This window comes from Mercenaria mercenaria, chromosome 14 (assembly GCF_021730395.1).
Source record: "Mercenaria mercenaria strain notata chromosome 14, MADL_Memer_1, whole genome shotgun sequence".
In the NCBI taxonomy this organism is placed as follows: Eukaryota; Metazoa; Mollusca; class Bivalvia; order Venerida; family Veneridae; genus Mercenaria; species Mercenaria mercenaria.
This window is the reverse complement of record NC_069374.1, coordinates 45917231-45943083: the sequence shown is the minus strand read 5'-3', so window position 1 is coordinate 45943083 and position 25853 is coordinate 45917231. Positions and strand designations below refer to the sequence as shown.

Below are 25853 nucleotides of genomic sequence, written 5' to 3'. Positions count from 1 at the left end.
ATCCCGTTTGAACCATTTGAGAAATTAAGACAAACAGACACTAAATAGAAAAATGGCGCGAAAAAAAATGGTAGTCGCATAATGGCGGATACAAATAGTCCTCAGTTTTTTTGCTCTGTAGAGCTATTTTCCTTATTTATGCTTGACATGTATTAAGTTAGCATTTTCATAATGAAATAACAACATGACAAAATTTTTCATGGAAACCTAGATCATACACCACCAGTATAATTTGGGGTCTAATTTTTTAGCTGATTTTGCAGTTTGTGTGTTTGACTGAAATTATTTTTCTTGCATCAAACATGACCCCCACTTTTCATCTGATTTTTATTTAGCACTGACTATATTGTTCAAGAAAATGTAGGTTACAGACATTTAAAATGGGTCCTGATGTGTGCTGCGGCCACTGGAAATAGGTCAGTTATATATAGAATAAAGAAAACAACTATTTAGTGTGTTATAACCTTAATAATCACACAAATACATATATTTACTGATAAATTCAACAAAAGAAACAACTACCTTTTTGCTATATAGCATTAGACTGTTAACTAAGAAAGATAACCTTTGTAATCAAGCAATTTCATACCACACAAAGTAATCTCCTATTTCCCACTTTAAACACATTTTTAATCCAATTTTATGTCCGCTTATTTATGTATAAGCTATCCATTTATAACTACAAGATTTATTTAATTTTTGTAAATTTCTTACTCCTAATTGAAACCAAAAAAAAATTCTAAAATTTATACAACATTTTAAATACTATTCCAAGAAAATTGCTACACCACATGGTACCCTCAGAATAATAGAAATGACAAGAAAATGTCTTTTAAAAGCCCCCTGCATCTTGCAGACATGCAAAAATTCCCAGATTACCCTCGGCAAAGAAAAATTCCATTATAGAACAATCTGCAGCAGTTTCCTCTTAAATACCAGATTCTTCATTCAAATCAGGCATTAATCAATACACTGTAACAATGTCTGCCAATCAATCAATATTAATTTGTAACAAGGGTTAATCCCTTTAAAATAATTATATACAGGACAATTTTTAGTGATTAACTTTTATCAGTATCCTTTATTATTCTCAATTTCAATGACAATAAAATGCTTGTAATTATGAAGTACAAAAGAATTTATACTACATTTTACATTAGATGCAAAATTAAAAACATTTTTTTAAAAATTATTTCCATTTCATTAAAGGGTAAAGGATATTCGACAATTTCAACATTTCTGTCATATATGATTACTTCTGTTCCACTTATAAGAATCATTGTGATCCCTAACCTTTGTGACAGACTGTCAAACCCAAGATTTCACAAACCTACTTTGATCTACAGGAGAATTAATTGCCACATGTGTGCTTTGACTTTTTGACAAACACTGGATCAGCACAGCCACAACTAAAGTGCTAAAGTGGATATTGACTATTATGGTTAGACACTGCCACTGCCCCCATGTGTTTGCTTGTTCCAAGCTTAAGAATGTGCAAAAAGCACAACTTATATATAGATGGATCTCACCGGATGACTTGTATCAATGAATTTCATTGGATGGCTTGAATTCATCAGCTGCCTTCAAGGCTTGCATCAACGGTTTTCATTGGTTGCATTATGTTACTGTCAACCGCTATATAGCAATGACAGGGCAAATCAAAGTAGGCCAAGATAATTAATTCAGCTTTACGTCAAAGGAGAGGAGCTATAATTAGGGATGAGAATCATAGAGGTACTTTAAACAGAAGTTATACGGTATCTCAAATATTCTACAGTTGTAAAATCCATCATGAAAAGAGCACAAAATTATCATCCCACCAACATCTGCAATTCTAGAAAATAACAGACACATTTTATTGTAGAATAATGGCCAACATTAAGTCATTTATGATTTATCTACCACAAAATTATGCTGGGAGTTATTACTGGAATCAGGCCACATTGAAAATCTGGTGTTATTCAAAAGTCTTTCATGCTTTAATATTGCATTGAGAATACATCAAGTGTGTCAAACTGATCAAAATATAGACCTGCCCGCTTAGCTCAGTGGGTAAGAGCGTTGGTCTACGGATCGTGGGGTCGTGAGTTCGATCCTCGGACGGGGCGTATGTTCTCCGTGACTATTTGATAAACGACATTTTGTCTGAAATCATTAGTCCTCCACCTCTGATTCATGTGGGGAAGTTGGCAGTTACTTGCGGAGAACAGGTTTGTATTGGTACAGAACCCTAGAAACACTGGTTAGGTTAACTGCCCACCATTACATGCCTGAAATACTGTTGAAAAACGACGTTAAACCCAAAACAAACAAACAAATGATCAAAATATATATCTGAAAGCAAAGCTGACTTAGCAACTTTGTGCTTGATGTTTTGCATTTGTGTTAACCTTAAAACAATTCAATGGCACTTTATAACAGATGCTGGTATATCAATAGCCTGACATTATGAAAAGAAGAGAAATTAATAACTAACATTATGCATAAACAAGAGGGCCATGATGGCCCTAAATCGCTCACCTGTTATCATTGCATTTGAGGACAAGAAGGTCCTCAGAAAAAATATCTAAGTCCAAAGGACAGGAACAACAAAGGAAAGAAATTTAACCAGAAAGAAAAAAAAATCTTACAAGGTAAAGATATGTCAAAATACACCTAAAAATTGGAGGTACCATCCATGTTGTACCACAGAAAAGTGGTCTCGGTTTTTCCCTACAGCCAATAATAAAAAAATTACTAAAAATAAGCTATTTATATTAACGTAAAAGGGAAGTAATTAAAAAGAAAATTATTGTAAGTGATCAAAAGAAGGATCTGCCAAATAAATCTGTTGACATACAAATGTAAATGAAATTTCAGATCAGTATCTTCATGAGTTACGAAGATATACCCATTTTAATTTGAAATAAAGGGAGGTAATTTGACATAAAATCAGTCCATAGTTATCTACCCTGATTGGCTCAGTCCAACTAATGACAATAATGAAATTTCAAATAAGTCCTATAAGTACTTACTAATATAAATCCATTTTGACTACAATCAGGGGAGGTAATCAGATATAAAATAACTCTTGAACCTACGACTGGATCTGATTTGTCATGGAATCCAAGATTTATTGTTGTTGAAGATATTTTGGAAGTTTGTATCAAAAAAAATAATATATAAATGAAGTCTCTTTATGGCTGCAAAAGCCAAAATAGCCAATTTTGGACCTTTAAGGGGCCATAACTCTGGAACCCATGATGGAATCTGGCCAGTTCAAGAAAGGAATCAAGATCTTGTTGTGATACAAGTTGTGTGCAAGTTTGGTTAAAATCAAATCATAAATGAAGTTGCTATTGTGCAGACAAGGTAAAAATAGCTAATTTTGGCCCTTTCAGGGGCCATAACTCTGGAACCCATTATGGGATCTGGCTGGTTCAACAAACGAACTGAAATCTTACGGCAGTACAAGTTTTGTGCAAGTTTGATTAAATTCAAATCATAAATGAAGCTGCTATTGTGCAGACAAGGTCGAAATAGCTAATTCTGGCCCTTTCAGGGGCCATAACTCTGGAATCCATAAAGGAACCTAGCCAGTTCAAGAAAGGAACCAAGACCTTATAGTGATGCAAGTTGTGTGCAAGTTTAATTAAATTCAAATCATAAATGAAGCTGCTATTGTGCAGACAAGGTCAAAATAGCTAATTTTGGCACTTTCAGGGGCCATAACTCTGGAACCCATAATGGAATCTGGCCAGTTCAAGAAAGGAACCAAGATCTTATAGTGATACAAGTTGTGTGCAAGTTTGGTAAAAATCAAATCATAAATAAAGTTGCTGTTGTGCAGACAAGGTCAAAATAGCTAATTTTGGCCCTTTCAGGGGCCATAACTCTGAAACCCATAACGGGATCTGGCCAGTTCAAGAAAGGAACCAAGATCTTATGGTGATACAAGTTGTGTGCAAGTTTGGTTAAAATAAAATCATAAATGAAACCACTATCGTGCAGACAAGAAATTGTGGACGGACGACGGACAAAGGGCGATCACAAAAGCTCACCCTGTCACTATGTGACAGGTGAGCTAAAAAACAACAACAACATAATGCCTAACATTATGCAAAGAATAGAATGCCTAACTTTATGCAAAGAACAGAATGCTTAACTTTATGCAAAGAACAGTTCAATGTCAGCTGACACCAAGCAGTATACAGAATGAGCAACTCTGATGCGAGGAATGGGTCAGTAAAACTTGATATAAATATGTGTGATTTGCATCAAAACAGGTCAAAACCCACTGTGTCTTGATATCAGACTATATTGGTATGTTGCACTTGGTCTAAAGGTATGCAATTTACCCAGCATACCTCACAATAGGACTGAACTGGTCCCTTGATGTCATAAATGGGTCAATAATAAATGTGTGTGACGCTGACCTAATTTACCCTACAACTGAACTGACCTAGTTCCATGATGTCATAAACTGGTTGATAACCCTTGATGTAAATGTGTGTGACATTGACCCAACATACCCTACAACTGAACTGAACTGGTTCCTTGATGTCATAATTTGGTCAATAACCCTTGATGTAAATGTGCGTGACATTGACCCAACATACCCTATAACTGAACTGAACTGGTTCCTTGATATCATAAATGGGTCAAAAACCCTTGATGTAAATGTGTGCGACATTGACCTAACATACCCTACAACTAAACTGAACTGGTCCCTTGATGTCATTAATTGGTCAATAACCCTTGATGTAAATGTGTGTGACATTGACCCAGCATACCCTACATCTGAACTGAACTGGTTCCTTGATGTCATAAATGGGTCAATAACCCTTGATGTAAAAGTGTGTGACATTAATCTAACCTAACATACCCTACAACTGAACTGAACTGAAATGCTCTCTTGATGTCATAAATGGGTCAATAACCTTTGATGTAAATGTGTGTGACATTGACCCAACATACCCTACAACTGAACTGAACTGGTTCCTCGATGTCATAAATGGGTCAATACTGCGAAATCATTTAATTTCGTCGGCACGAAATTTCGTGGTTTTAGCCAAAACGGCTGTTTCGTGGGGACGTAAATTCGTGGATTTTCAATTTTTGAAGAAAAAAAGATCATAATTTCCAAAAGAATAGATCTACTTGTAATTCTGTCCTTACATGTGAAACCTACACGTGTCAAACAGCGCTACCATGGTTACCGAATTTGCAATCTACGCCGCGGGAGATTAGCGAGTAATCATGTGCCGATTAACGACCGCGTTATCTATAATTAAACGACCCCTAATTTGCAAAACGTTTTAAAACTGTGAAATATTCAATGAGAAAAGTCGGCGCCAATTAAAAAGTGTCAAAACCATAGCACCTTGCACAATTAGCATTCATAATCGAAGCAAATATAAAGTTGATCATTTGATCGTGTTTTAAACAAGAACTACTTCTTGTACTGCAAATTAAAACAAACTATTATAGATTTAAATAATGTAGTACTAGTATAACCATAATAATTCTTACATAAACTATTATAAACTGGTCCGATTTTTTTTTGCAAAATAAATGCGCGTCTGCATCTTAAATTACAAGCTTTTGAACTTGTGCATGAGTTATTTCCTGCCGAGAAACGTGTAATGTGAATTAGATATTAATGCATCAGATACAAATTGAATGTTAGATTTGTATAATATTCAATAGTTCTGAAGTCGTAGTATTTTACTACATGTTAGTAAAAATAAAGGATAGTGTATAAACAGTGCATAGCGGGGCCGAAAAAAATAACAGCCATATAGTAGTGTGGTTGGCACGTGACGCTACGTCAAACATCTATTTTCACTTTGACAAACATGTCATAAACAAACCACGGCACGGGTACATTTCTAAATGAAATAGTCGGTTTTGTTTCCACACATACTTATGTTTATCGTTGATGGAGTCTCCATGCTAGCTGCAGGTTTGTACTGCCGCATGCATACAACTGCGGATCAGATCGAACAGCTATGGTGTCTTTTTTGGCGACTTTGCGTACAATTAAAAATTATTCTGGGCACAATTTGTTCGTTGGGACTTAAATTCGTGGTTGAGCTCAACCACGAAATCCACGAAAATTAATCCCATACGAATAATAATGATTTCACAGTAACCCTTGATGTAAATGTGTGTGACATTAACCTAACCTAACATACCCTACAACTGAACTGAACTGAAATGCTCCCTTGATGTCATAAATGGGTCAATAACCCTTGATGTAAAAGTGTGTGACATTTAACTAACATACCCTATGGTAGGACTGACCTGGTTCCTTGATGTCAAACAAAGGTATGTTGCACTTAGCATAAATGTGCAGCACTGATCTTATTATACAACTAGACTTACTTTGCTTACATGGTTTGTGGCACTGTCCAAACATAATACAAAGGACTAGCTAACTATCCTGGTCACATAACTAGACTAGTAACACTTGCTGACAAGGCTTGTGGCACTGCCCAAACATAATACAAAGGACTAGCTAACTATCCTGGTCACATAACTAGACTAGTAACACTTGCTGACAAGGCTTGTGGCACTGACCAAACATAATACAAAGGACTAGCTAACTATCCTGGTCACATAACTAGACTAGTAACACTTGCTGACAAGGTTTGTGGCATTGTCCAAACATAATACAAAGGACTAGCTAACTATCCTGGTGACATAACTAGACTAGTAACACTTGCTGACAAGGCTTGTGGCATTGTCCAAACATAATACAAAGGACTAGCTAACTATCCTGGTGACATAACTAGACTAGTAACACTTGCTGACAAGGCTTGTGGCACTGTCCAAACATAATACAAAGGACTAGCTAACTATCCTGGTCACATAACTAGACTAGTAACACTTGCTGACAAGGTTTGTGGCACTGTCCAAACATAATACAAAGGACTAGCTAACTATCCTGGTCACATAACTAGACTAGTAACACTTGCTGACAAGGCTTGTGGCACTGTCCAAACATAATACAAAGGACTAGCTAACTATCCTGGTCACATAACTAGACTAGTAACACTTGCTGACAAGGCTTGTGGCACTGTCCAAACATAATACAAAGGACTAGCTAACTATCCTGGTCACATAACTAGACTAGTAACACTTGCTGACAAGGCTTGTGGCACTGCCCAAACATAATACAAAGGACTAGCTAACTATCCTGGTCACATCACTAGACTAGTAACACTTGCTGACAAGGCTTGTGGCACTGTCCAAACATAATACAAAGGACTAGCTAACTATCCTGGTCACATAACTAGACTAGTAACACTTGCTGACAAGGCTTGTGGCACTGACCAAACATAATACAAAGGACTAGCTAACTATCCTGGTCACATAACTAGACTAGTAACACTTGCTGACAAGGCTTGTGGCACTGTCCAAACATAATACAAAGGACTAGCTAACTATCCTGGTCACATAACTAGACTAGTAACACTTGCTGACAAGGCCTGTGGCACTGTCCAAACATAATACAAAGGACTAGCTAACTATCCTGGTCACATAACTAGACTAGTAACACTTGCTGACAAGGCTTGTGGCACTGACCAAACATATTACAAAGGACTAGCTAACTATCCTGGTCACATAACTAGACTAGTAACACTTGCTGACAAGGCTTGTGGCACTGACCAAACATAATACAAAGGACTAGCTAACTATCCTGGTCACATAACTAGACTAGTAACACTTGCTGACAAGGCTTGTGGCACTGACCAAACATAATACAAAGGACTAGCTAACTATCCTGGTCACATAACTAGACTAGTAACACTTGCTGACAAGGCTTGTGGCACTGTCCAAACATAATACAAAGGACTAGCTAACTATCCTGGTCACATAACTAGACTAGTAACACTTGCTGACAAGGCTTGTGGCACTGTCCAAACATAATACAAAGGACTAGCTAACTATCCTGGTGACATAACTAGACTAGTAACACTTGCTGACAAGGCTTGTGGCACTGACCAAACATAATACAAAGGACTAGCTAACTATCCTGGTGACATAACTAGACTAGTAACACTTGCTGACAAGGTTTGTGGCACTGTCCAAACATAATACAAAGGACTAGCTAACTATCCTGGTGACATAACTAGACTAGTAACACTTGCTGGCAAGGCTTGTGGCACTGTCCAAACATAATACAAAGGACTAGCTAACTATCCTGGTGACATAACTAGACTAGTAACACTTGCTGGCAAGGCTTGTGGCATTGTCCAAACATAATACAAATGACTAGCTAACTATCCTGGTGACATAACTTAGACTAGTAACACTTGCTGGCAAGGCTTGTGGCATTGTCCAAACATAATACAAATGACTAGCTAACTATCCTGGTGACATAACTAGACTAGTAACACTTGCTGACAAGGCTTGTGGCACTGTCCAAACATAATACAAAGGACTAGCTAACTATCCTGGTGACATAACTAGACTAGTAACACTTGCTGACAAGGCTTGTGGCATTGATCAAACATAATACAAAGGACTAGCTTACTATCCTGGTCACATAACTAGACTAGTAACACTTGCTGACAAGGTTTGTGGCATTGATCAAACATAATACAAAGAACTAGCTAACTATCCTGGTCACATAACTAGACTAGTAACACTTGCTGACAAGGCTTGTGGCACTGCCCAAACATAATACAAAGGACTAGCTAACTATCCTGGTCACATAACTAGACTAGTAACACTTGCTGACAAGGCTTGTGGCACTGCCCAAACATAATACAAAGGACTAGCTAACTATCCTGGTCACATAACTTAGACTAGTAACACTTGCTGACAAGGCTTGTGGCACTGCCCAAACATAATACAAAGGACTAGCTAACTATCCTGGTGACATAACTTAGACTAGTAACACTTGCTGACAAGGCTTGTGGCACTGCCCAAACATAATACAAATGACTAGCTAACTATCCTGGTGACATAACTAGACTAGTAACACTTGCTGACAAGGCTTGTGGCACTGTCCAAACATAATACAAAGGACTAGCTAACTATCCTGGTGACATAACTAGACTAGTAACACTTGCTGACAAGGCTTGTGGCATTGACCAAACATAATACAAAGGACTAGCTAACTATCCTGGTCACATAACTAGACTAGTAACACTTGCTGACAAGGCTTGTGGCACTGTCCAAACATAATACAAAGGACTAGCTAACTATCCTGGTCACATAACTAGACTAGTAACACTTGCTGACAAGGTTTGTGGCACTGTCCAAACATAATACAAATGACTAGCTAACTATCCTGGTGACATAACTAGACTAGTAACACTTGCTGACAAGGCTTGTGGCACTGCCCAAACATAATACAAATGACTAGCTTACTATCCTGGTGACATAACTAGACTAGTAACACTTGCTGACAAGGCTTGTGGCACTGCCCAAACATAATACAAATGACTAGCTAACTATCCTGGTGACATAACTAGACTAGTAACACTTGCTGACAAGGCTTGTGGCATTGACCAAACATGCTTTGAAGACCTAATGGGTCAGTTTTATTTAACATAATGGCATGTGACATTAACCCAACCCCAGACAAAATGGTTAACCATGGTCACCAAGGTTTTTGATAGATAACCATATTTTAACATGGTCAACCATCAAATACTATGGTCAGGACAATGGTCAGCCATCGTTGACCATGGTAAGATCAGATTGGCCATGGTCAACCAAGTTCAGGAAAGAAAAACAACAATCAACTGTTTCACCATGGTCTACCATGGTCAACTTTTTTTCAACCATGGTAGACCATGGACTTAAACATGGTCATGTTAGTAATTTTCACACTTATCAAATTTTACAATGCACCAAAGACGCCTGACTGCATTTTGGCTCCAAAGGTTTTCCTAGTATAGAATAGTTTTCCTGCATTTATAGAGTGATTCAAAGGTAAACTTTCATAGTCCAACTATAATTTGATGTCAACTTAGCAATTTTATGACAAATAAATGACTGACATGCAAAAATAGAAATAGACTGCAATTGTCATGTATTTTCACGACCCTTTCGAATTCATATTTATACAGTTTTTTATAGTCAATAATCACCATGGTCAACCATGGTCGTGGACCTTGGTCGACCATGGTTGACTGTGGTCCACAACCATGGTCAACCACAGCTTTTGACCATGGTCTGATACCATGTTATATATGACTGGTGCCAATTACCACAGTCATGGTCAACCATGGTAAACCATTGTCACATGATCATGAATTACCATGGTAATAAACAGTCAATTTCGACTGGGACATAATTCAAAAGAATAAGGATCTATATTGGTTACAAATTTAACACATGCCAGTTCTGTGACACCGACCTTACGTTGTATTGAGGACTGACCGGTACAAATTTTAAACTAAGCAATCTGCATTTAGTTCATACCAAACTAGTGTATATTAAAAATTATCAAAACTTACACATCTTTATCGTCCTCCATACATCGTGAATCACCAACTGAATAAGATCTTGACTTTTTCATCATTTTTTTATATATTGTAAACTTACACTTATCTCATTAAAAGTCATATCCTGCTACTTTATCTCAAAATCATATCCCAATATTCTGTCTAAAAATCATATCCCAATATTCTGTCTAAAAATCATATCCCATTTATTCTATCTTGAAATGCATATCTCATTATTCTATCTTGAACATGATCGTGTTCAAAATTTAATCCAATTCAAAACTAAACATATCCCATTGTTTTCTATGTCAAATCATATCCAAATATTCTATTTCAACATCATATCCAAACTTTCTTTATTCTAAACATCTTCTGCTATCTCAGAATCATATCTGTCACAATATCTCAATTCATATTCCACACTATTCTATCCAATAACTGTATCAAATAATTCTATCACACATAATCATATCCCACAAGTTCTTTTTATGTTTTTAATCATTTTTATGATATCACGATATTCTGTATTTGTTGCTTCATCTTGGTTTTCAAAATAGTCACATCCAAATATTATATCTCAAATAACAGCCATTAATTCTCTCTAAGTTCAATGCAATATTTCCTCATTAATCACTAATATTATTCCCTCTTTCAGTGTAATAAATAATTTAAACTATAAAATACTGAAAAATCCACAAATTTTCCTTTTTGTAATGTCATAAAAATTATATTCTGTTATTTGTCCTAGTTTCAGTTTCATGTATGATATCCAACCAGTGTACTTCTGTAATGTGAGGTAATTTACCCCAAAAAGGATGTCCTAAATTATTTGAGCCGTGCCATGAGAAAACCAACATAGTGGCTCCGCGCAGTCTGGTCAGGATCCATGCTGTTCACTAACAGTTTCTCTAATTGCAATAGGCTTTGAAAGCAAACAGCATGGATCCAGCCCAGAGTGGGTGGATCCATGCTGGTCGGAAAGCCACTATGTTGGTTTTCCCATGGCACGGCTCATTTTAACATAAAAATTTCTAAATTTCTGTATTTTATATTTCATATATTCATTTCTTATCTTTGAGGTTTAGAAGTATATCACAAAACAACAGATTTTTTAGTAAATGAACAGCATCTTGACCAACAACTTATCTGCCCAATACATGTTTTACTGTTTTGTCCCACATAGTTGGATACCTAAAATAGTCTAAAGGAGTTGTCCCCCTCTGAATAAGAATGCCATTTGTAAAGAAATAAATGTAAACAATTGTCAAAAACGATGTTTTACCTACTTAGGTTAAGTTTAAACACTTGCACGATGTTGCAAATGCATCAAAACGAAGACAATTGTAACAACATTTTAAAAATGGTGAGTTTTTAAAGGCGCTGAACTGTCCTGAAGTGCAGCCCCTTCATGCAGTCCCTTTCCGAAATTCAATAGATATAATTATGAGTAAATTGACAACGATTTTGTGGAATAATATAAATGTTTTATAAGCCGTTCATGTAAAACAATGCTTTCTATGATTTAATTACATCCGAACTTTTTTCTCTGAAACATGGACCTATATTAATAACTTTCCTTTTTGTTTGAATACAAAATTAATGACCTAAAGCATTCTACAATTAATTTCTGTCTGATATTGTTTCAAATTTTGGTGCTTTTTAATTGTGGTGTTTTTAATTATGGTGTTTATGAATTAAGGTGCTTTTGAATTATGGTGTTTTTGAATCATGGTGTTTTTATGTTTTTGAATGAAAAGTGTTTATTAATTAGTAATGGTTTTTCTTTTGAATAATGATGTTTTTGAATTCTGTTGTTTTATGAATTACTGTGTTATTGAATAATGATGTTTTTGAATTATGTAGTTTTTAGTCATGGTGTTTTTAAATTACGATATTTTTAAATAGTGGTGTTTTTGAATTATGGTGCTTCTAAATTATCTACTTTTAAATCAAGGTGTTTTTAAATTATGGTGTTTTCAAAGACAATTACTATCTAGTGAAGTAACACTTTCAAAATATGCAAAACATCTTTTTTTCTTGCAATTCTTCCTACATATTCTGCAATATCAGTCAAGGCTGGATATTTATCTTTTAAGTCTCAGATTAATATTGAGCTTCACATTAATTTTTGCAGCCCTGGAAAATGTCAAAACTGTAAATTAGTTCATTTTTCATGCTGTTATATCACCTAACAACTCCGATACAAAATGTCAGTATACTGTCATTTTTTTCCATACAATTCATTCCCACTTTATTTTAAGCAAACAATTTTTTTTTCAAGAAAAAAACCCAAAAAAACTAGGGAGGGCTTTAAAGACCATCAAAAGGTTACATTTGTTTTGCATACATACATTATAATAAAACTATACATCATAGCTAAATGATTTTGTCTTTGTTTAAAATCTGACATCGATCACTTTTAACCAGCTGTCGATCTTATATAGATTGTACTTCTATAAGTTAAGAAGACATTCAATGAATCTACATATTTTAAAGAAGTATCCACAATTCCAGAACCAGAATTTTCAGCCTCTAATATACAAATGCCTTCTATAATCCTGAATTGCAATTCAAACCTAAATCTGCAAATAAAAGTTAAAACAGAAGTCACATGTTTAATTTACAAAACATTTGGATAATTTTTCCATATATAATTATATTCTCTCTCTCATTATTTTTTTTACTAAACAAGAGGGCCATTAAGGCCCTGTATCGCTCACCTGATCTATTGACCTAAAGATCATCAAGATTAACATTCTGACCAAGTTTCATTAAGATATGGTCATGAATGTGGCCTCTAAAATGTTAAATAGCTTTTCCTTTTATTTGACCCAGTGACCTAGTTTTTTACCAGACATGACCCAGATTCAAACTTTACCTAAAAATCACCAAGATTAACATTATGACTAAGTTTTGTGAAGATAGTCATAAATGTGGCCTCTGGAGTGTTAACAAGCTTTTCCTTTGATTTGACCTTAGTGACCTAGTTTTTGACCCCACTTGACCCAGATTTGAACATGACCTTATAGACCATCAAGATTAACATTCTGATCAAGTTTCATTAAGATATGGTCATAAATGTGGCCTCTACAGTGTAAACTAGCTTTTCCTTTGATTTGACCTGGTGACCTAGTTCTTGATTCTACATGACCCAGATTCAAACTGGACCTTGAGATCATCAAGATTAACATTCTGACCAAGTTTCATGAAGATACAATCATAAATCTCGCCTCTACAGTGTTAACAAGCTTTTCCTTTGATCTGACCTGGTGACCTAGTTTTTGAACCTGGATGACCAAATATCGAACCCATCCAAGACTTTATTGAAGGTAATATCTAATTCGTCCAAGATTTTATTGAGGGTAACATTCTGACCAAGTTTCATTAAGTTTGGGCCAAAATTGTGACCTCTAGAGTGTTAACAGTCAAACTGTTGACGACGGACGACTGATGACTGACGTCGTCCGTCGGACACAGGGTGATCACTAAAGCTCACCTTTGAGCACTTTGTGCTCAGGTGAGCTAAAAAGAAATAAAAACATTTTGCCCATTTAAATTATTTTTTCTCAACTTTGATGCCCCTATGACATAGCCAACAAAAATTTTAGACTGAGGAAAAATTAAAACCAGTTATGTGGTAAAACAAATTAATTTGAAAAACACATTAATTTAAAATATTGTTGAAATGTGATATTACTGCATGAAAATAAAAATCCTGTATTAAAGTTCTGACTGTTGTATAGATATTGCAGCTTCATTTATTGTGTGCATGTTTTTCATCAAGATGCTGTTTTAGTATATAATGTACTTATATATGCGCAAAAGATTAAGCATTTCATAAGTAAAATAGCTGTACTAGTTTAGGAAATAAACAACTTCTGAGCTCGTAGAACACAAAATGCCCCCCTTGATTCATTCAATAATCTGTTCTGTTTTTCAAGTTATCGTCCGGCGACGGTTTAACTTTTCTGGGTCAGTGTGACCTTTACCTTTGACCTACTGACCTCAAAATTAATAGGGGTCATCTGCTGGTCATGATCAACATCCTTATTAAATTTGGTGATCCTAGGTCAAGTGTTGTCAAATTAACATCCGGAAATGGTTTCATTGTTCTGGGTCACTGTGACATTGACCTTTGACCTACTAATATCAAAATCAATAGGGGTCACCTGCTGGTCATGATCAACCTCCCTATTAAGTTTTGTGATCCTATGTCCAAATGTTCTCAAGTTATTGTCCGGAAAATGTTTTCATGATCTGGGTCACTGTGACCTTGACCTTTGACCTACTGATCACAAAATCAGTAGGGATCATCTGATGGTCATGACCAACCTCCCTATCAATTTTCATGACCCTAGGCTCTAGGGTCATTGAGTTATCATCCAGACACTGACTGGTCGACAGACCGACCAACTGCCCGACCAACATCTGCAAAAAAAATATGCCCCTCCCTCTTTAGAGTGGGGCATAAAAATAGCTGCAGCAAACATTTTGTACTGCATGCATTTTTCATTGCAAAGCAATATAGTTCCTAGCACTAATGCACAGAAGGTTTGAAACATTTCAGTGTTCCTTTAGAATCTAAAAGTTTCACTTTTAAAACTCCAATCAGAGAATACAGAATCCATGCTGCAATTTTAACTGTGTCCATTGATAATAATTTCACTGTTTAAAATGTCTAAATTAAGCAATGTTAATGAGTTGAATTATCTTAACGGATCAGACATCCGTTTGGACAGCCCCTTCATCAATCAAGATCAGCCTACAAACTTCTAGTTGACACAGATCATAAATGGATCACAAATATTTACAATAAATTCAATCCTCAAAACTTCCGAAACACTTGACCCCATTGACAAAATATGACTTCCTAACAAAGATGTGTAAAAAAAATGTTAACATCAGACATGCCATAACATTTTATCTGAATTCACACATTTTTTTAATTAATGTTAAAAAAAAAATCAAAAAATTATTTGTTCATATCAAATAATATCCTTGTATCCAATTTTTTTTAATGCATGTAACTGCTGAACTGTTACATAAAAGTAAACCACTGAAATAAGACAAAATCAAAATAACATTAAAATGTCACAAACAAATACTTTTCAACTTGTAACATAATTTATACAATACCAAGTCCTTATGAATTCATACATAATATCTTTATTTCCTAAAGGGAAATTTTACTGTCATGTTTTTCAGATATTATTGTAAAAGTTGACAATTAATTTTGTTTTATTTCAAAAATGATCACACAAGGAATGAAAATAATCTAAAGTGCACTTTTTTCTATCTAGGACTAGGTTTAAAAGAAAATTCTACAATACAAGACCAATCAGTTTAAATATTAAAATTTTATCCTATATTTGGTAAACTATAAGTAACAGGACCATTGAAGTAAAAAAAAATTATTTAGGACACAATGCATTAAAATTTGTTATATACTGCTTGATGACCTCATTGCAACCTTCTACCCCTGTCCCACCCACCATCCATGTGCAGAAGTTGTCTCTTACATGTGGAGAACATGCTGGTACAGAATCCTGGAAAACTGCTCGGGTTAAATGACCACTGTGTAATACATTCCAACAATGTTAAACATTTGAAATATAATTACATTTTAAAAATAAATACATGTAATATATCAACTTATATGACAGTATGAAGTAATTTAAGCCTATTTTGAAAGCTCCCTAAATCATATTGTGACATTTCTCTAACACTCTGAAACCTGTTGCTGCATATAACTGTTGAAGAACACTGATATCATAAATGTATTCAAGACTCATTGCAGGTTGCCAAAGTGAAACCAACAAAATGAATTTTATCAAATACAAAATGTGACACAAATCTTACATAAAAACTATTTGCATGTACAATGTCATGAACAAGGCAGTCTTAAAGACAGCTACATCTACTGTATCTCCCTGTTGCTATGGATTATAGTGAAATGGTTGATCAGTTGGAAGCAATTTGACGTTGTTAAGTATATTTTATAGTCCTGGTATGATAGAGATACAGAGTGGACACAAAATGGAAGGCTCAAACCTCTAACTTTTAAGTTGTGACCTTGACCTTGCACCAACATGGCCGACTCATGAGTTCTGCATTTTGTCTTGATGAAATGATTATTTGACCAAAATTTCATGAAAATCCTTCAAGGTGTTTACTCTGGAGATCCACTGAGTGGACACAAAATGGAAGGCTCAAACCTATGACCTAGAGTTGTGACCTTGTGACCTTGACCTTGAGCTGACATGGCATACTCAAGAGTTCTGCACATCAGCTTGATGAGGTGATCATTTGACGCAAGTTTCATGAAAATCCTTCAAGGTGTTTAAGTTATATAGAGCAGACACAATTGTTACAGATAGACGGAGACAATTCCTATAAGCTCCACACCACTCATGGCCGGGAATTAACCCTTTGCCTGCTGGCGGTGATTGGTTTTGCCTTTGCGACCAGTGTAGACCAAGATCAGCCTGCACAACCGTGCAGGCTGATCATGATCTGCACTGTTCGCTACTCAGTTAGTAAATTTTCAGTGAACACCCCTTCGAATAATAAATGGTATTGCCCAAACTGAATGATGGAACAGTCCATTTTAGAAATTTAGCAGGCTAAGGGTTAAAAAGCAGCATAACTTACATATCCTCGACATCCTCTAAATATCCAGAATCACCGACTGAATAAGATCGTGAAATCTTCAACATTTTTTTCATACTGTAAAGTCACACTAGTCTTATAGCCTTATGTGCTGTCTCAAAAATCATATCCATTGAAATGTTTTATATCAATTATGTCATATCACAATGAATTCATCCCACTATTCTATCTTAAAATCATATCTTACATTTCTTTTTTATATTATATATCCAAACATCTTATCTCAAAGTCTAACCAGTTTATTCTACATAAACATAATTATAACCTGCTATTCTATCTCATATCACATATATCCAAATATCCTATCTCAAAGTCTGATCTGCTACTTTCTATCTCAGAATCTAATCTGTCACATATTCTATCCCATTACCAAATCATTCTATCACACATAATCATAGCCCAATATATATTTTAAAATATAGGTATATCTGCTATTCTATCTTTATCACATATATATAATATTTCACATTTTGTTGCCTCAAGATTCGCATCCCAACGATTCATATCTCAAAACGTCATATTCCACTGTAAGTTTATGAGCAATAAATCATTTTTTCAAGGTAAAAGTAACACTTTAAAATACTATAAAATCCACATATTTTCCATCTTGTAATTAAGGTCTTATATTCTGTTGTTATAAACTTGTTATGGTATCTATTTCATGTAATTCTATATCCCAGCCACTGTATGTTATGTGAACCATGAATCATTCTCTCCTTATATTTCTGTATAGTTTTATATCACATATCTATGTCTTTTCCTCATTCTCTTCCTGACATTATAACTTTTCCCTATTTTTATTATTTATAAATGAACTTCTTAAACATCTCTTAATTCCTACTTAATATTTTTCTTTGCACAAACAAAAGTATTTATTTAATTATTCTATCAGATTATATAAATATATGTTTATTCAATGCCATTCCTCCCTGTAATTCTGCAATATTACAGCACATGATTCAAGTCTGGACATTGTCTTTTCACTCTGGGATGAAATATCTTAATTACTCCCCCTTAACACGAGTTTTTGCAACTCTGGAAAATGTCAAAATTGTAAATTAGTTCAGTTTTCATACAGTAATTACCCCAACAACTTCCAACATAAAATGTCACTGCTGTAAGTTTGTTTTTTTCACACATTTCATTCCCACGCATTTCCTACAAAAATTTCATCCAATAGCTTAAAATCATTGAAATGGTTGAAATAAATATTACACAACAATAGATCATGGCTGAACATTTTTCATCAATCACTTTAAACCTGCCATCCTTGCATTATAACTCTTTTTTTTAGCATAAACAAAAAGACCGTCTAACTTCTGATGCATTTTTTTTTTTTTTGTCAGTGCAGTAATGTTTTATAACCCAATTCAACTGGAATCTGCAATAAAAGTACAGATTTCACATGTGCATTGTAAACAACTGGGTAATTCTAAATTCCACAATCTCTCTAGATGAACATTTAGCTTCAATTAGTTTTTTCTTACTACAGAAATGTTGAATCCATTAATACCTTCCAGTCTAAATCTAAAGACATTTTTTTATACTGTAAAATCAACATTATTAGTTTATACTTACAGTACAATCGCGATCCTACGAAAAGCAAAAGGGACCGGCCGTTTTTTTCGTAATATCGCATTTTCGTTCGAGCGTAGCATAGGAAATTTCGCTATACAGCACCTTAATATCTACACTTTGTAATCTGTGATATTTATATACATGTGATTTTCATCTCGGAGTACATGTATACCAATTTTGTATGTTCATCCTGGATTTACTACAAATCTTATTCAAATCTAAACTCAAGATGGTATACAGTCTAACCTGTCTTAAGCAGCCAGCCGTGGGAAGCAGACAATTTGGCCGCTTAAGCCAGGTGACCGCTGATCGGAGGTGCAGCCAGTATATGTATTTTTCAGACTTCTGATCAGTTTAGCCTTTAGGTCCATTTCTTTTCAGTTTTCCATTATTATTTTACCAGGATACATTGACGTGCATCTGCCTTCGCAATACGAATTTTCTTCTGACCAATCTAAAACTCCGGCGTGTTTTTTTACAATACAAATTGTTAGTGACAATTTTCCAACTTAAAAACAAGTTTGTTTACAATTTTCGCCACTTTGGTAAGGGAAGCTACTCCCCGCGCTTACTGTCTAGGCTAAAATCTACAATTGCCGTTACGTTTCGTAAAAGATCGAGTGGTTTATATTTCTTTCAAACACAATAAATTTCGTACAGATTTAATAGTATTTTGATGAAAGAAATATGAAAAAAAAACACAATATTATGCTACTAATTAGATATCGAGAATTATCTTTAACCGAGATCAAACTGTGAACATCAAATTTGACACGAGGTGACACGCTAATTGCCGATAATTACTGGCCATTTGATCTAACAAAAAGAGGATCACACCTTTGATTATCAGTTTTAATTGAGAAGCTCATGTCATTTTGTCGTTCTTGTGGTGTATTCACACGAAACTAAGCAATAACGTGTTTCTCAAAAATCGGGTATCTTCGGCAATTATCGCCTAAAAATAATTGGTTTTGGAAGAAACATGGCCGCTGAAAGGGGTCAAATACGGCGGTCGGGAGGCAATTTCGGTGGCCGCTGAATAAAGTGATGAAATAGAGGAAAATCCGTCGGGGCGTCATAAAAAGACCGCTGAACGGAGGTGACCGCTGATCGGAGGTGACCGTTAGTACAGGTTAGACTGTATAGAATGTAGAACGGTTATTTTTTCTTCACTTTTTATTCACTGTACATAAAACATATACAGGGTACATTGTTGCACGAGAAAAAAATTGCAGTTGCATATTCCGATACCCTCAGCTACCCTTTACTGAATTGTTTTGTATAATAAAACAACAACATGCAGACAATCAGGCCTTAAATATTGTTTTATTTTCTTTATGCAGTGATTCTTTGAGACGTATAGATATCGAAGCAAGTGTGTCTTGTATGCCATACGATCGGATAGTTATAGGAGAACAAGAAACGCGGCAATGCCACGAAACCAGGTTTTCAACACTTTTCATAAGAATAAAAAAGTATACTGAATCACAGTGCACCACTTTAAAGCACAACCCTAACCCTAACCCTAACCCTATTTTTAGTAACAATGACCTTGACCTTGATCCCAGAAACCCCAAAATCAATCCCAAGCTACAACTTTATATAAGTTTTCTATACACCAAGTTTCATCATGATAGCTCATTCCTAAGTTAAGTTATTGACCGGAAACCCTTTTTCTATTTTAAGTAACAGTGACCTTGACCTTGACCCCAGAAACCCCAAAATCAATCCCAGCCTTTGTCTTGATATAAGCTACATACATACCAAGTTTTATTCAAATATCTTTACCGAAACAAAAGTTACTGACCGGAAACACCAGTTTGACGCCGTCCGCGCATCCGCCCGCCCGACCAACGACATACCCCAATCTAATAACTCAATTAACCATTAACTTGTGTCTTAGTGTACAGCGTATGTGTTTTGAATTTAATTACTAAGTTTTCACACTTAATCACTGTTTACGCCCAGCTAAATGATACTGACACTTTCCACTCTAAAGCATTTTCACGCCGTTATGGAAGGTGTGAAAACTTAGACGATACATTCGTAAAATCGCAACTAAAACAAGCTGAAAACAGGCTTTAAGGGGATAACAATACATTCGTAGGAGCGCATTTTTCGTAAAATTGCATTTTCGTAAAACTGCTACTTTGTTACATAGAAATAAGAAGGAAAGCAGCTGGGACCACAACACCTTTTCGTAGTATACCGGTATTTCGTTAAATTGCGATTCGTAGAATCACGAATGCACTGTATTTGTTTTAGCTTGATTGTGATTGAAAGCTTCAAGCTTACTGGAGCCAGGTCTCGAGTCCGCTTCCTGGAAAAACCAATACTGGTGTCATGAGAAGTCATGGTCATGACCCCAGTGGGGCTCAAACCCACAACCCCTGGACTGAGCAACCAACATCTTATGTCCACTTATAGACCACTGCTTTTTGTTATTCACAAGGATTTCAGTGTTTAAGGGCCACTCCATGAAATCAAGACTTAGTAGCAACAAAAAATAAGCAATAAAACATTCCATTTATCCTGTTTTCACGACTTTTCTATCCACAATTAAATGTCCCCATTAATTTGCCAAAACCATGAAACTTCATGCCAGTGAAATTAAACCAATTTACAGTATGCCAAAACAAATTAATTTACAATATTGCAAAAATGTGCTTTCCTTAAAATTACAGTGTGAAACTGAGAATCAAGAAATGAGCCATGCCATGGGAAAACCAACATAGTGGCTTTGCGACCAGCATGGATCCGGACCAGCCTGCGCATCCGCGCAGTCTGGTCAGGATCCATGCTGTTCGCTTTTAAAGCCTATTGAAATTGGAGAAACTGTTAGCGAACAGCATGGATCCTGACCAGACTGCGCGGATGCAAACCCACTATGTTGGTTTTCTCATGGCGCGGCTCAAATTACTTATTACTGCTGAGAGATTACAGCTTAAAATTCTGTTGCTGTGAGTCATGCTTGTAAAAACAGTATTTTTGCATTATTTTCATCAAATGCTGATTGAATATTATATAATGATTATGCAAAAGTAAGCAGTCAGGATATTTTATTGTAGCAGTGAAACTTTCTTGTTTGCTGCAAGTTCAGTACTGCAGGACCACCCAATCGAAATGTTCATGAGTTCATGTACTTTCATGAAAAATTCATGAACATTCATGAATTTCTCATGAACTGTTCATAGCGTGTTCATGAACAGTAATTATTCATGAAAAAAAAATCTGAGGTGGTTCATGAACAAAACATCGTCAACAGACTTATTTCATGAACAGTTCATGAACATTGAAATATTCATTCATTTATACATAATACTTACGTTTATTCAACATATTCCAATAATGAATATTTGTTCATCAACTGTTCATGAACTTTCAAGAACATTAAATTCATAATGTCACATGATCAGTTTCCATTATTTTGTTGCATTCTGGGAAATTGTTTGCACATGTGATTTAAGAAGTTTGTGCAGCAAATAAGATTAGTCTATTTATCATACTACAGCAAGGAATGGTTTAAAAGGAACATGAGTGCACTGCATAGTAGATAAGTAATCATGGTGTTATCATTTTTGTTCATTTTAAAAAATATAGAATCCTTTTAAAATGTCACAAGGAGTGGTGGTGTCATTCCAGTGGGGCTCTAACCCACCACCATCAGCTTAAGCGACGGACACTTTGATAAATACACCACCGTGCACTTGACTAAATATTCAATGTTATCAATGCTGAATTTTTTTTGGCAATTTCTGTATAATTACCTGTTCCCTCATATGCGATTCTTCAGCTGCATGTGTTGCCCGTATCAACTAAATTAGCAGCCGGAGAATGCCAAAATAGCATTATATAGGAAAATAAAAATTGCTTTTTGAGTTATCCTCCAGACAAAAAGCATGATGGACAGACAGAATGAAACTAAGGACAAGCTGGTGACTATAATGCTCCCCCCCCCCCCCTTCCGAAGCATAAAAATTGCTTTGTTCAAATAGGCATATACCTTTGTATAATAATATGCAAGAAAAGACCTATACAGTGCATACCTAAACCCGTACAGCGCATTTCAAATCATAACAGTAAACAATTGTGGGAAGTTTCAATCTGATTCCAATTTAAGAGCCCCAGTATTAAGATACCAGAGCTAAAAACTTAACCAAATTCAGACACTGGTAAGGACAAACTAAAACTATCTTATACTTTTCATCAGTAGTGTAATTTAGTATGGATTAAGTAGCAAATCTTGTATTTCCTGTATCAAAGTACACAACAGTTGAAGATGTGCCGATTTTATGACAACGGTTGAATAAAAACATGTCATAAAATAGTTTTATAGAACTTTATTACAGTAAATTTTACAGTTTATCACAAAGGCACAGCTGATTTTATTACATCAACTGTGTCACTTCTTTAAATTGTTCACTGGTTAAGTATTATATATGTTACACTAATTAGGCAAAAACTTTACTAAATGTTTGTTTCTTTACGTTTTCTTTCATACCCCGGCTAGAATATTTCATAAACCTAAAAATAAAACTGAGGTCTTTTATCACATAATTTTGCCTATATCTGCCACATTTTTCCATAAGCTCATTCAACATTTTGATGACCAATTTTATCTTAAATTCTTTTTATATCAGGAAATTCCTTACAGCTCTAAATCCTGCATGTTTTTTTTTCTTCCAATTAGAGTAAATTCTTAACAAGAAAAGCAACTCTGACAACACTGTTAAGAGAGATACTGCCAAAGTAAATATGACTGACAGAGTTACCTCCCTTATTTCCAATACCCCAAGTCGCTCCTATCCGTTGTATTTTACAGTTGGTATCAAAGATTTTTTGTAGTATTTTCTTTGATTAACAGTTTTGCTTTCTTGTTCTTCCTTCAGTTTGTTTAAGCACCCATTTTTTTAACAGTATGTCAGTATAAATATATATGGCAGCACCTAATTACTAGTCTTGCCTAGTTCTTCACAGTAATTGTAAGAAACTGATAACAATCAAAGGAAAAGAACAAACTTTAATGACCTTAGAGTTATTTAGAGAGAACATTAACTTAATTTAACCCTTACCATGCTGGACATGATTGATTCTGCCTTTGCGATCAGTGTAGATCATGATCAGCCTGCACATCCCTGCAGTCTGATCATGATCTGCACTGTTCGCCATTCAGTCAGTATCTTTTTGGTAAGCACCCTTTTTAACAGTTAATGGCACTGTCCAAACTGAAAGATGGACAAGTTCATGATGACACTGTCCAAACTGAAAGATGGACAAGTTCATGATGATGATCATAGAAATTTAGCAGGGTAAGGGTTAAACTTAAGATTTAAGGGCCTTGTATTCATCAACATTTGAAAATATGAAATTTAACTTTTATTCAGGTTGTCTTACCTTAGTTTATAATGAAATTTTTCTGAGATGCTGTATCTATTTTAGAATGAATATTCCTGCAAAGTTTCGTAAATATCAGAGCTTTTTTAAGAATATCTGAGCAAACTGTAAAATTAGCATTTTAAAAGTCTGAGTTTCAGACTTGACATGTCAAAGGCACTAGTCTCCAGAAAGTAGTACGTTAATACAACAAAAAAAGAGAAATTTTTTAGGTATCAGAAAATTAATGCTATATTTCTTAAGAAAGCTCTGAAACTTAATTACTGGCAGACTAATAATGTTATATATGGAAACACATGAGAATTAGTTGTTTGTACTAATTTTTTTGTAACACTTTAATCGAGATAAACTGCCGTAATTATAAATACATGTCTATGTGTAACAATCTTTAGATAAATTTTTCTATGTGATATATTAGCAAAGACAGCGGGAAAGTTTTTATTGACGCTGAGGTCTGGGTTTGATTCTCAGCTTGGGCATAAGTTCTTTTCTTTTTCTTGATTTGGCATTTTTAAGATAATTTAGTAACAAAAACTTGTGATCTAATGTTTATAATATGACCAAAATTTAATTTTAAAGAAAACTCATTTTCAGCCAAAATCTTGAAGTCAGTGCCTTTAATGAATACAGACCCAGATTTCACTTAGTCGGCTAAAATACAATGTACAGTGCGGGCAGATTGTTTTTTTTTTTTTTTTTTTTTTTTAAACCTATTAGACAATGAAATTGACTATATGCAAGCTAAAAGTTATGAACTGTTTTTAAGTCAACTTGTTCTCTATAAATAACTATGTGACTTTTACTTCCGCGGATTAAACTTTACTAATCTGTGGATTGAATCCATCACCTTTTTCTTTCATAGTTTTTAATTGTTCTCTGTATTTTCAAGATGTGTCATTAATACTTAGTGTTGCAATTTTAGTAACCAATACTGACTTCAATCACCAAAATAAAATCTTGTCAAAAATGTAACAACAGTTACCTACCTTTCTTCTTTTTTATCCTCATTTTCCTCCTGTTCACACCAACAACACAAACACTGCCATGCCTTCGATGAACCGGCTACATTATATTTTGAGGCCATTTCCTTAGTTTATTCCAAGTTTTTAATGACACGTACTTAACGCAGCTCAATCTTATATGATATGTTGTCGATTTTGCAAAATTCTACTTTCCAACATTATGTCAGCTGGAACTAATCTTTAGTCCCAAGTTATGAGACAAATCAGGTCCAGTTTTTTTAATACAGAATTTTCTACATTGACTTTTTATCTTTTACTTGTTTACTATAAAGTTACTTTCAGTTCATACATCTTGTGAATCTTGTAACTGCTGATTTTAGTTAATATATGTAGTAGCAACAGCTCACTTAAATTTACTTCATAGAGTTTATTCATCTGCTAACTTAGTTCATACAGCTAATTTATCTGCTTAGTTCATACAGCTTATTTACCTGCTATTTCTTAATTCATACAGCTTTATTAACTGCTCACTTAAGTTCATACAACTTGAAGTAAATATTCCCATTTTTTCAAACAACTTTTCACTTTAGTTCAACTTGGAAGTAAATATTCCCATTTTTTCAAACAACTTTTCTCATTAGTTCATAGAACTTGTGTAGCTGTGCATTAAACTCTCTGCTTTTATATACTTCACACCAACTTTAAGTGTCATACATACTGCTTCTTTTACAACAATAACACCACCAACAACAACAACAACAAGTCTGTTGCTCCAAGTATCACATGTAATTGTTTACAACTGTAG

General features: G+C 34.9%; 1 protein-coding gene across 9 annotated transcripts in view; it reads right to left on the bottom strand.

Annotated features, from left to right (window-relative positions):
• Positions 1–25853, bottom strand: part of LOC123527464 (rap1 GTPase-activating protein 1-like) — a 183582-nt gene that overhangs the window by 116679 nt on the left and 41050 nt on the right. Inside the window, exons 1-2 of one of the 9 annotated variants that reach the window (XM_053523404.1) lie at positions 15040–15165; positions 10458–11229 (exon numbers count right to left, since the gene is read on the bottom strand). The exons of 5 other annotated variants lie outside the window; for them this stretch is intronic. In XM_053523404.1, coding sequence (XP_053379379.1) covers positions 10458–10522 — 65 coding nt within the window. In that variant the 5' untranslated portion in view covers positions 10523–11229; positions 15040–15165. Of the gene's footprint in view, positions 1–10457; positions 11266–15039; positions 15166–17096; positions 17391–25072; positions 25666–25853 lie in introns of those variants that run through there. 3 more of the 9 variants (XM_053523403.1, XM_053523400.1, XM_053523402.1) reach the window with 3 other exon arrangements.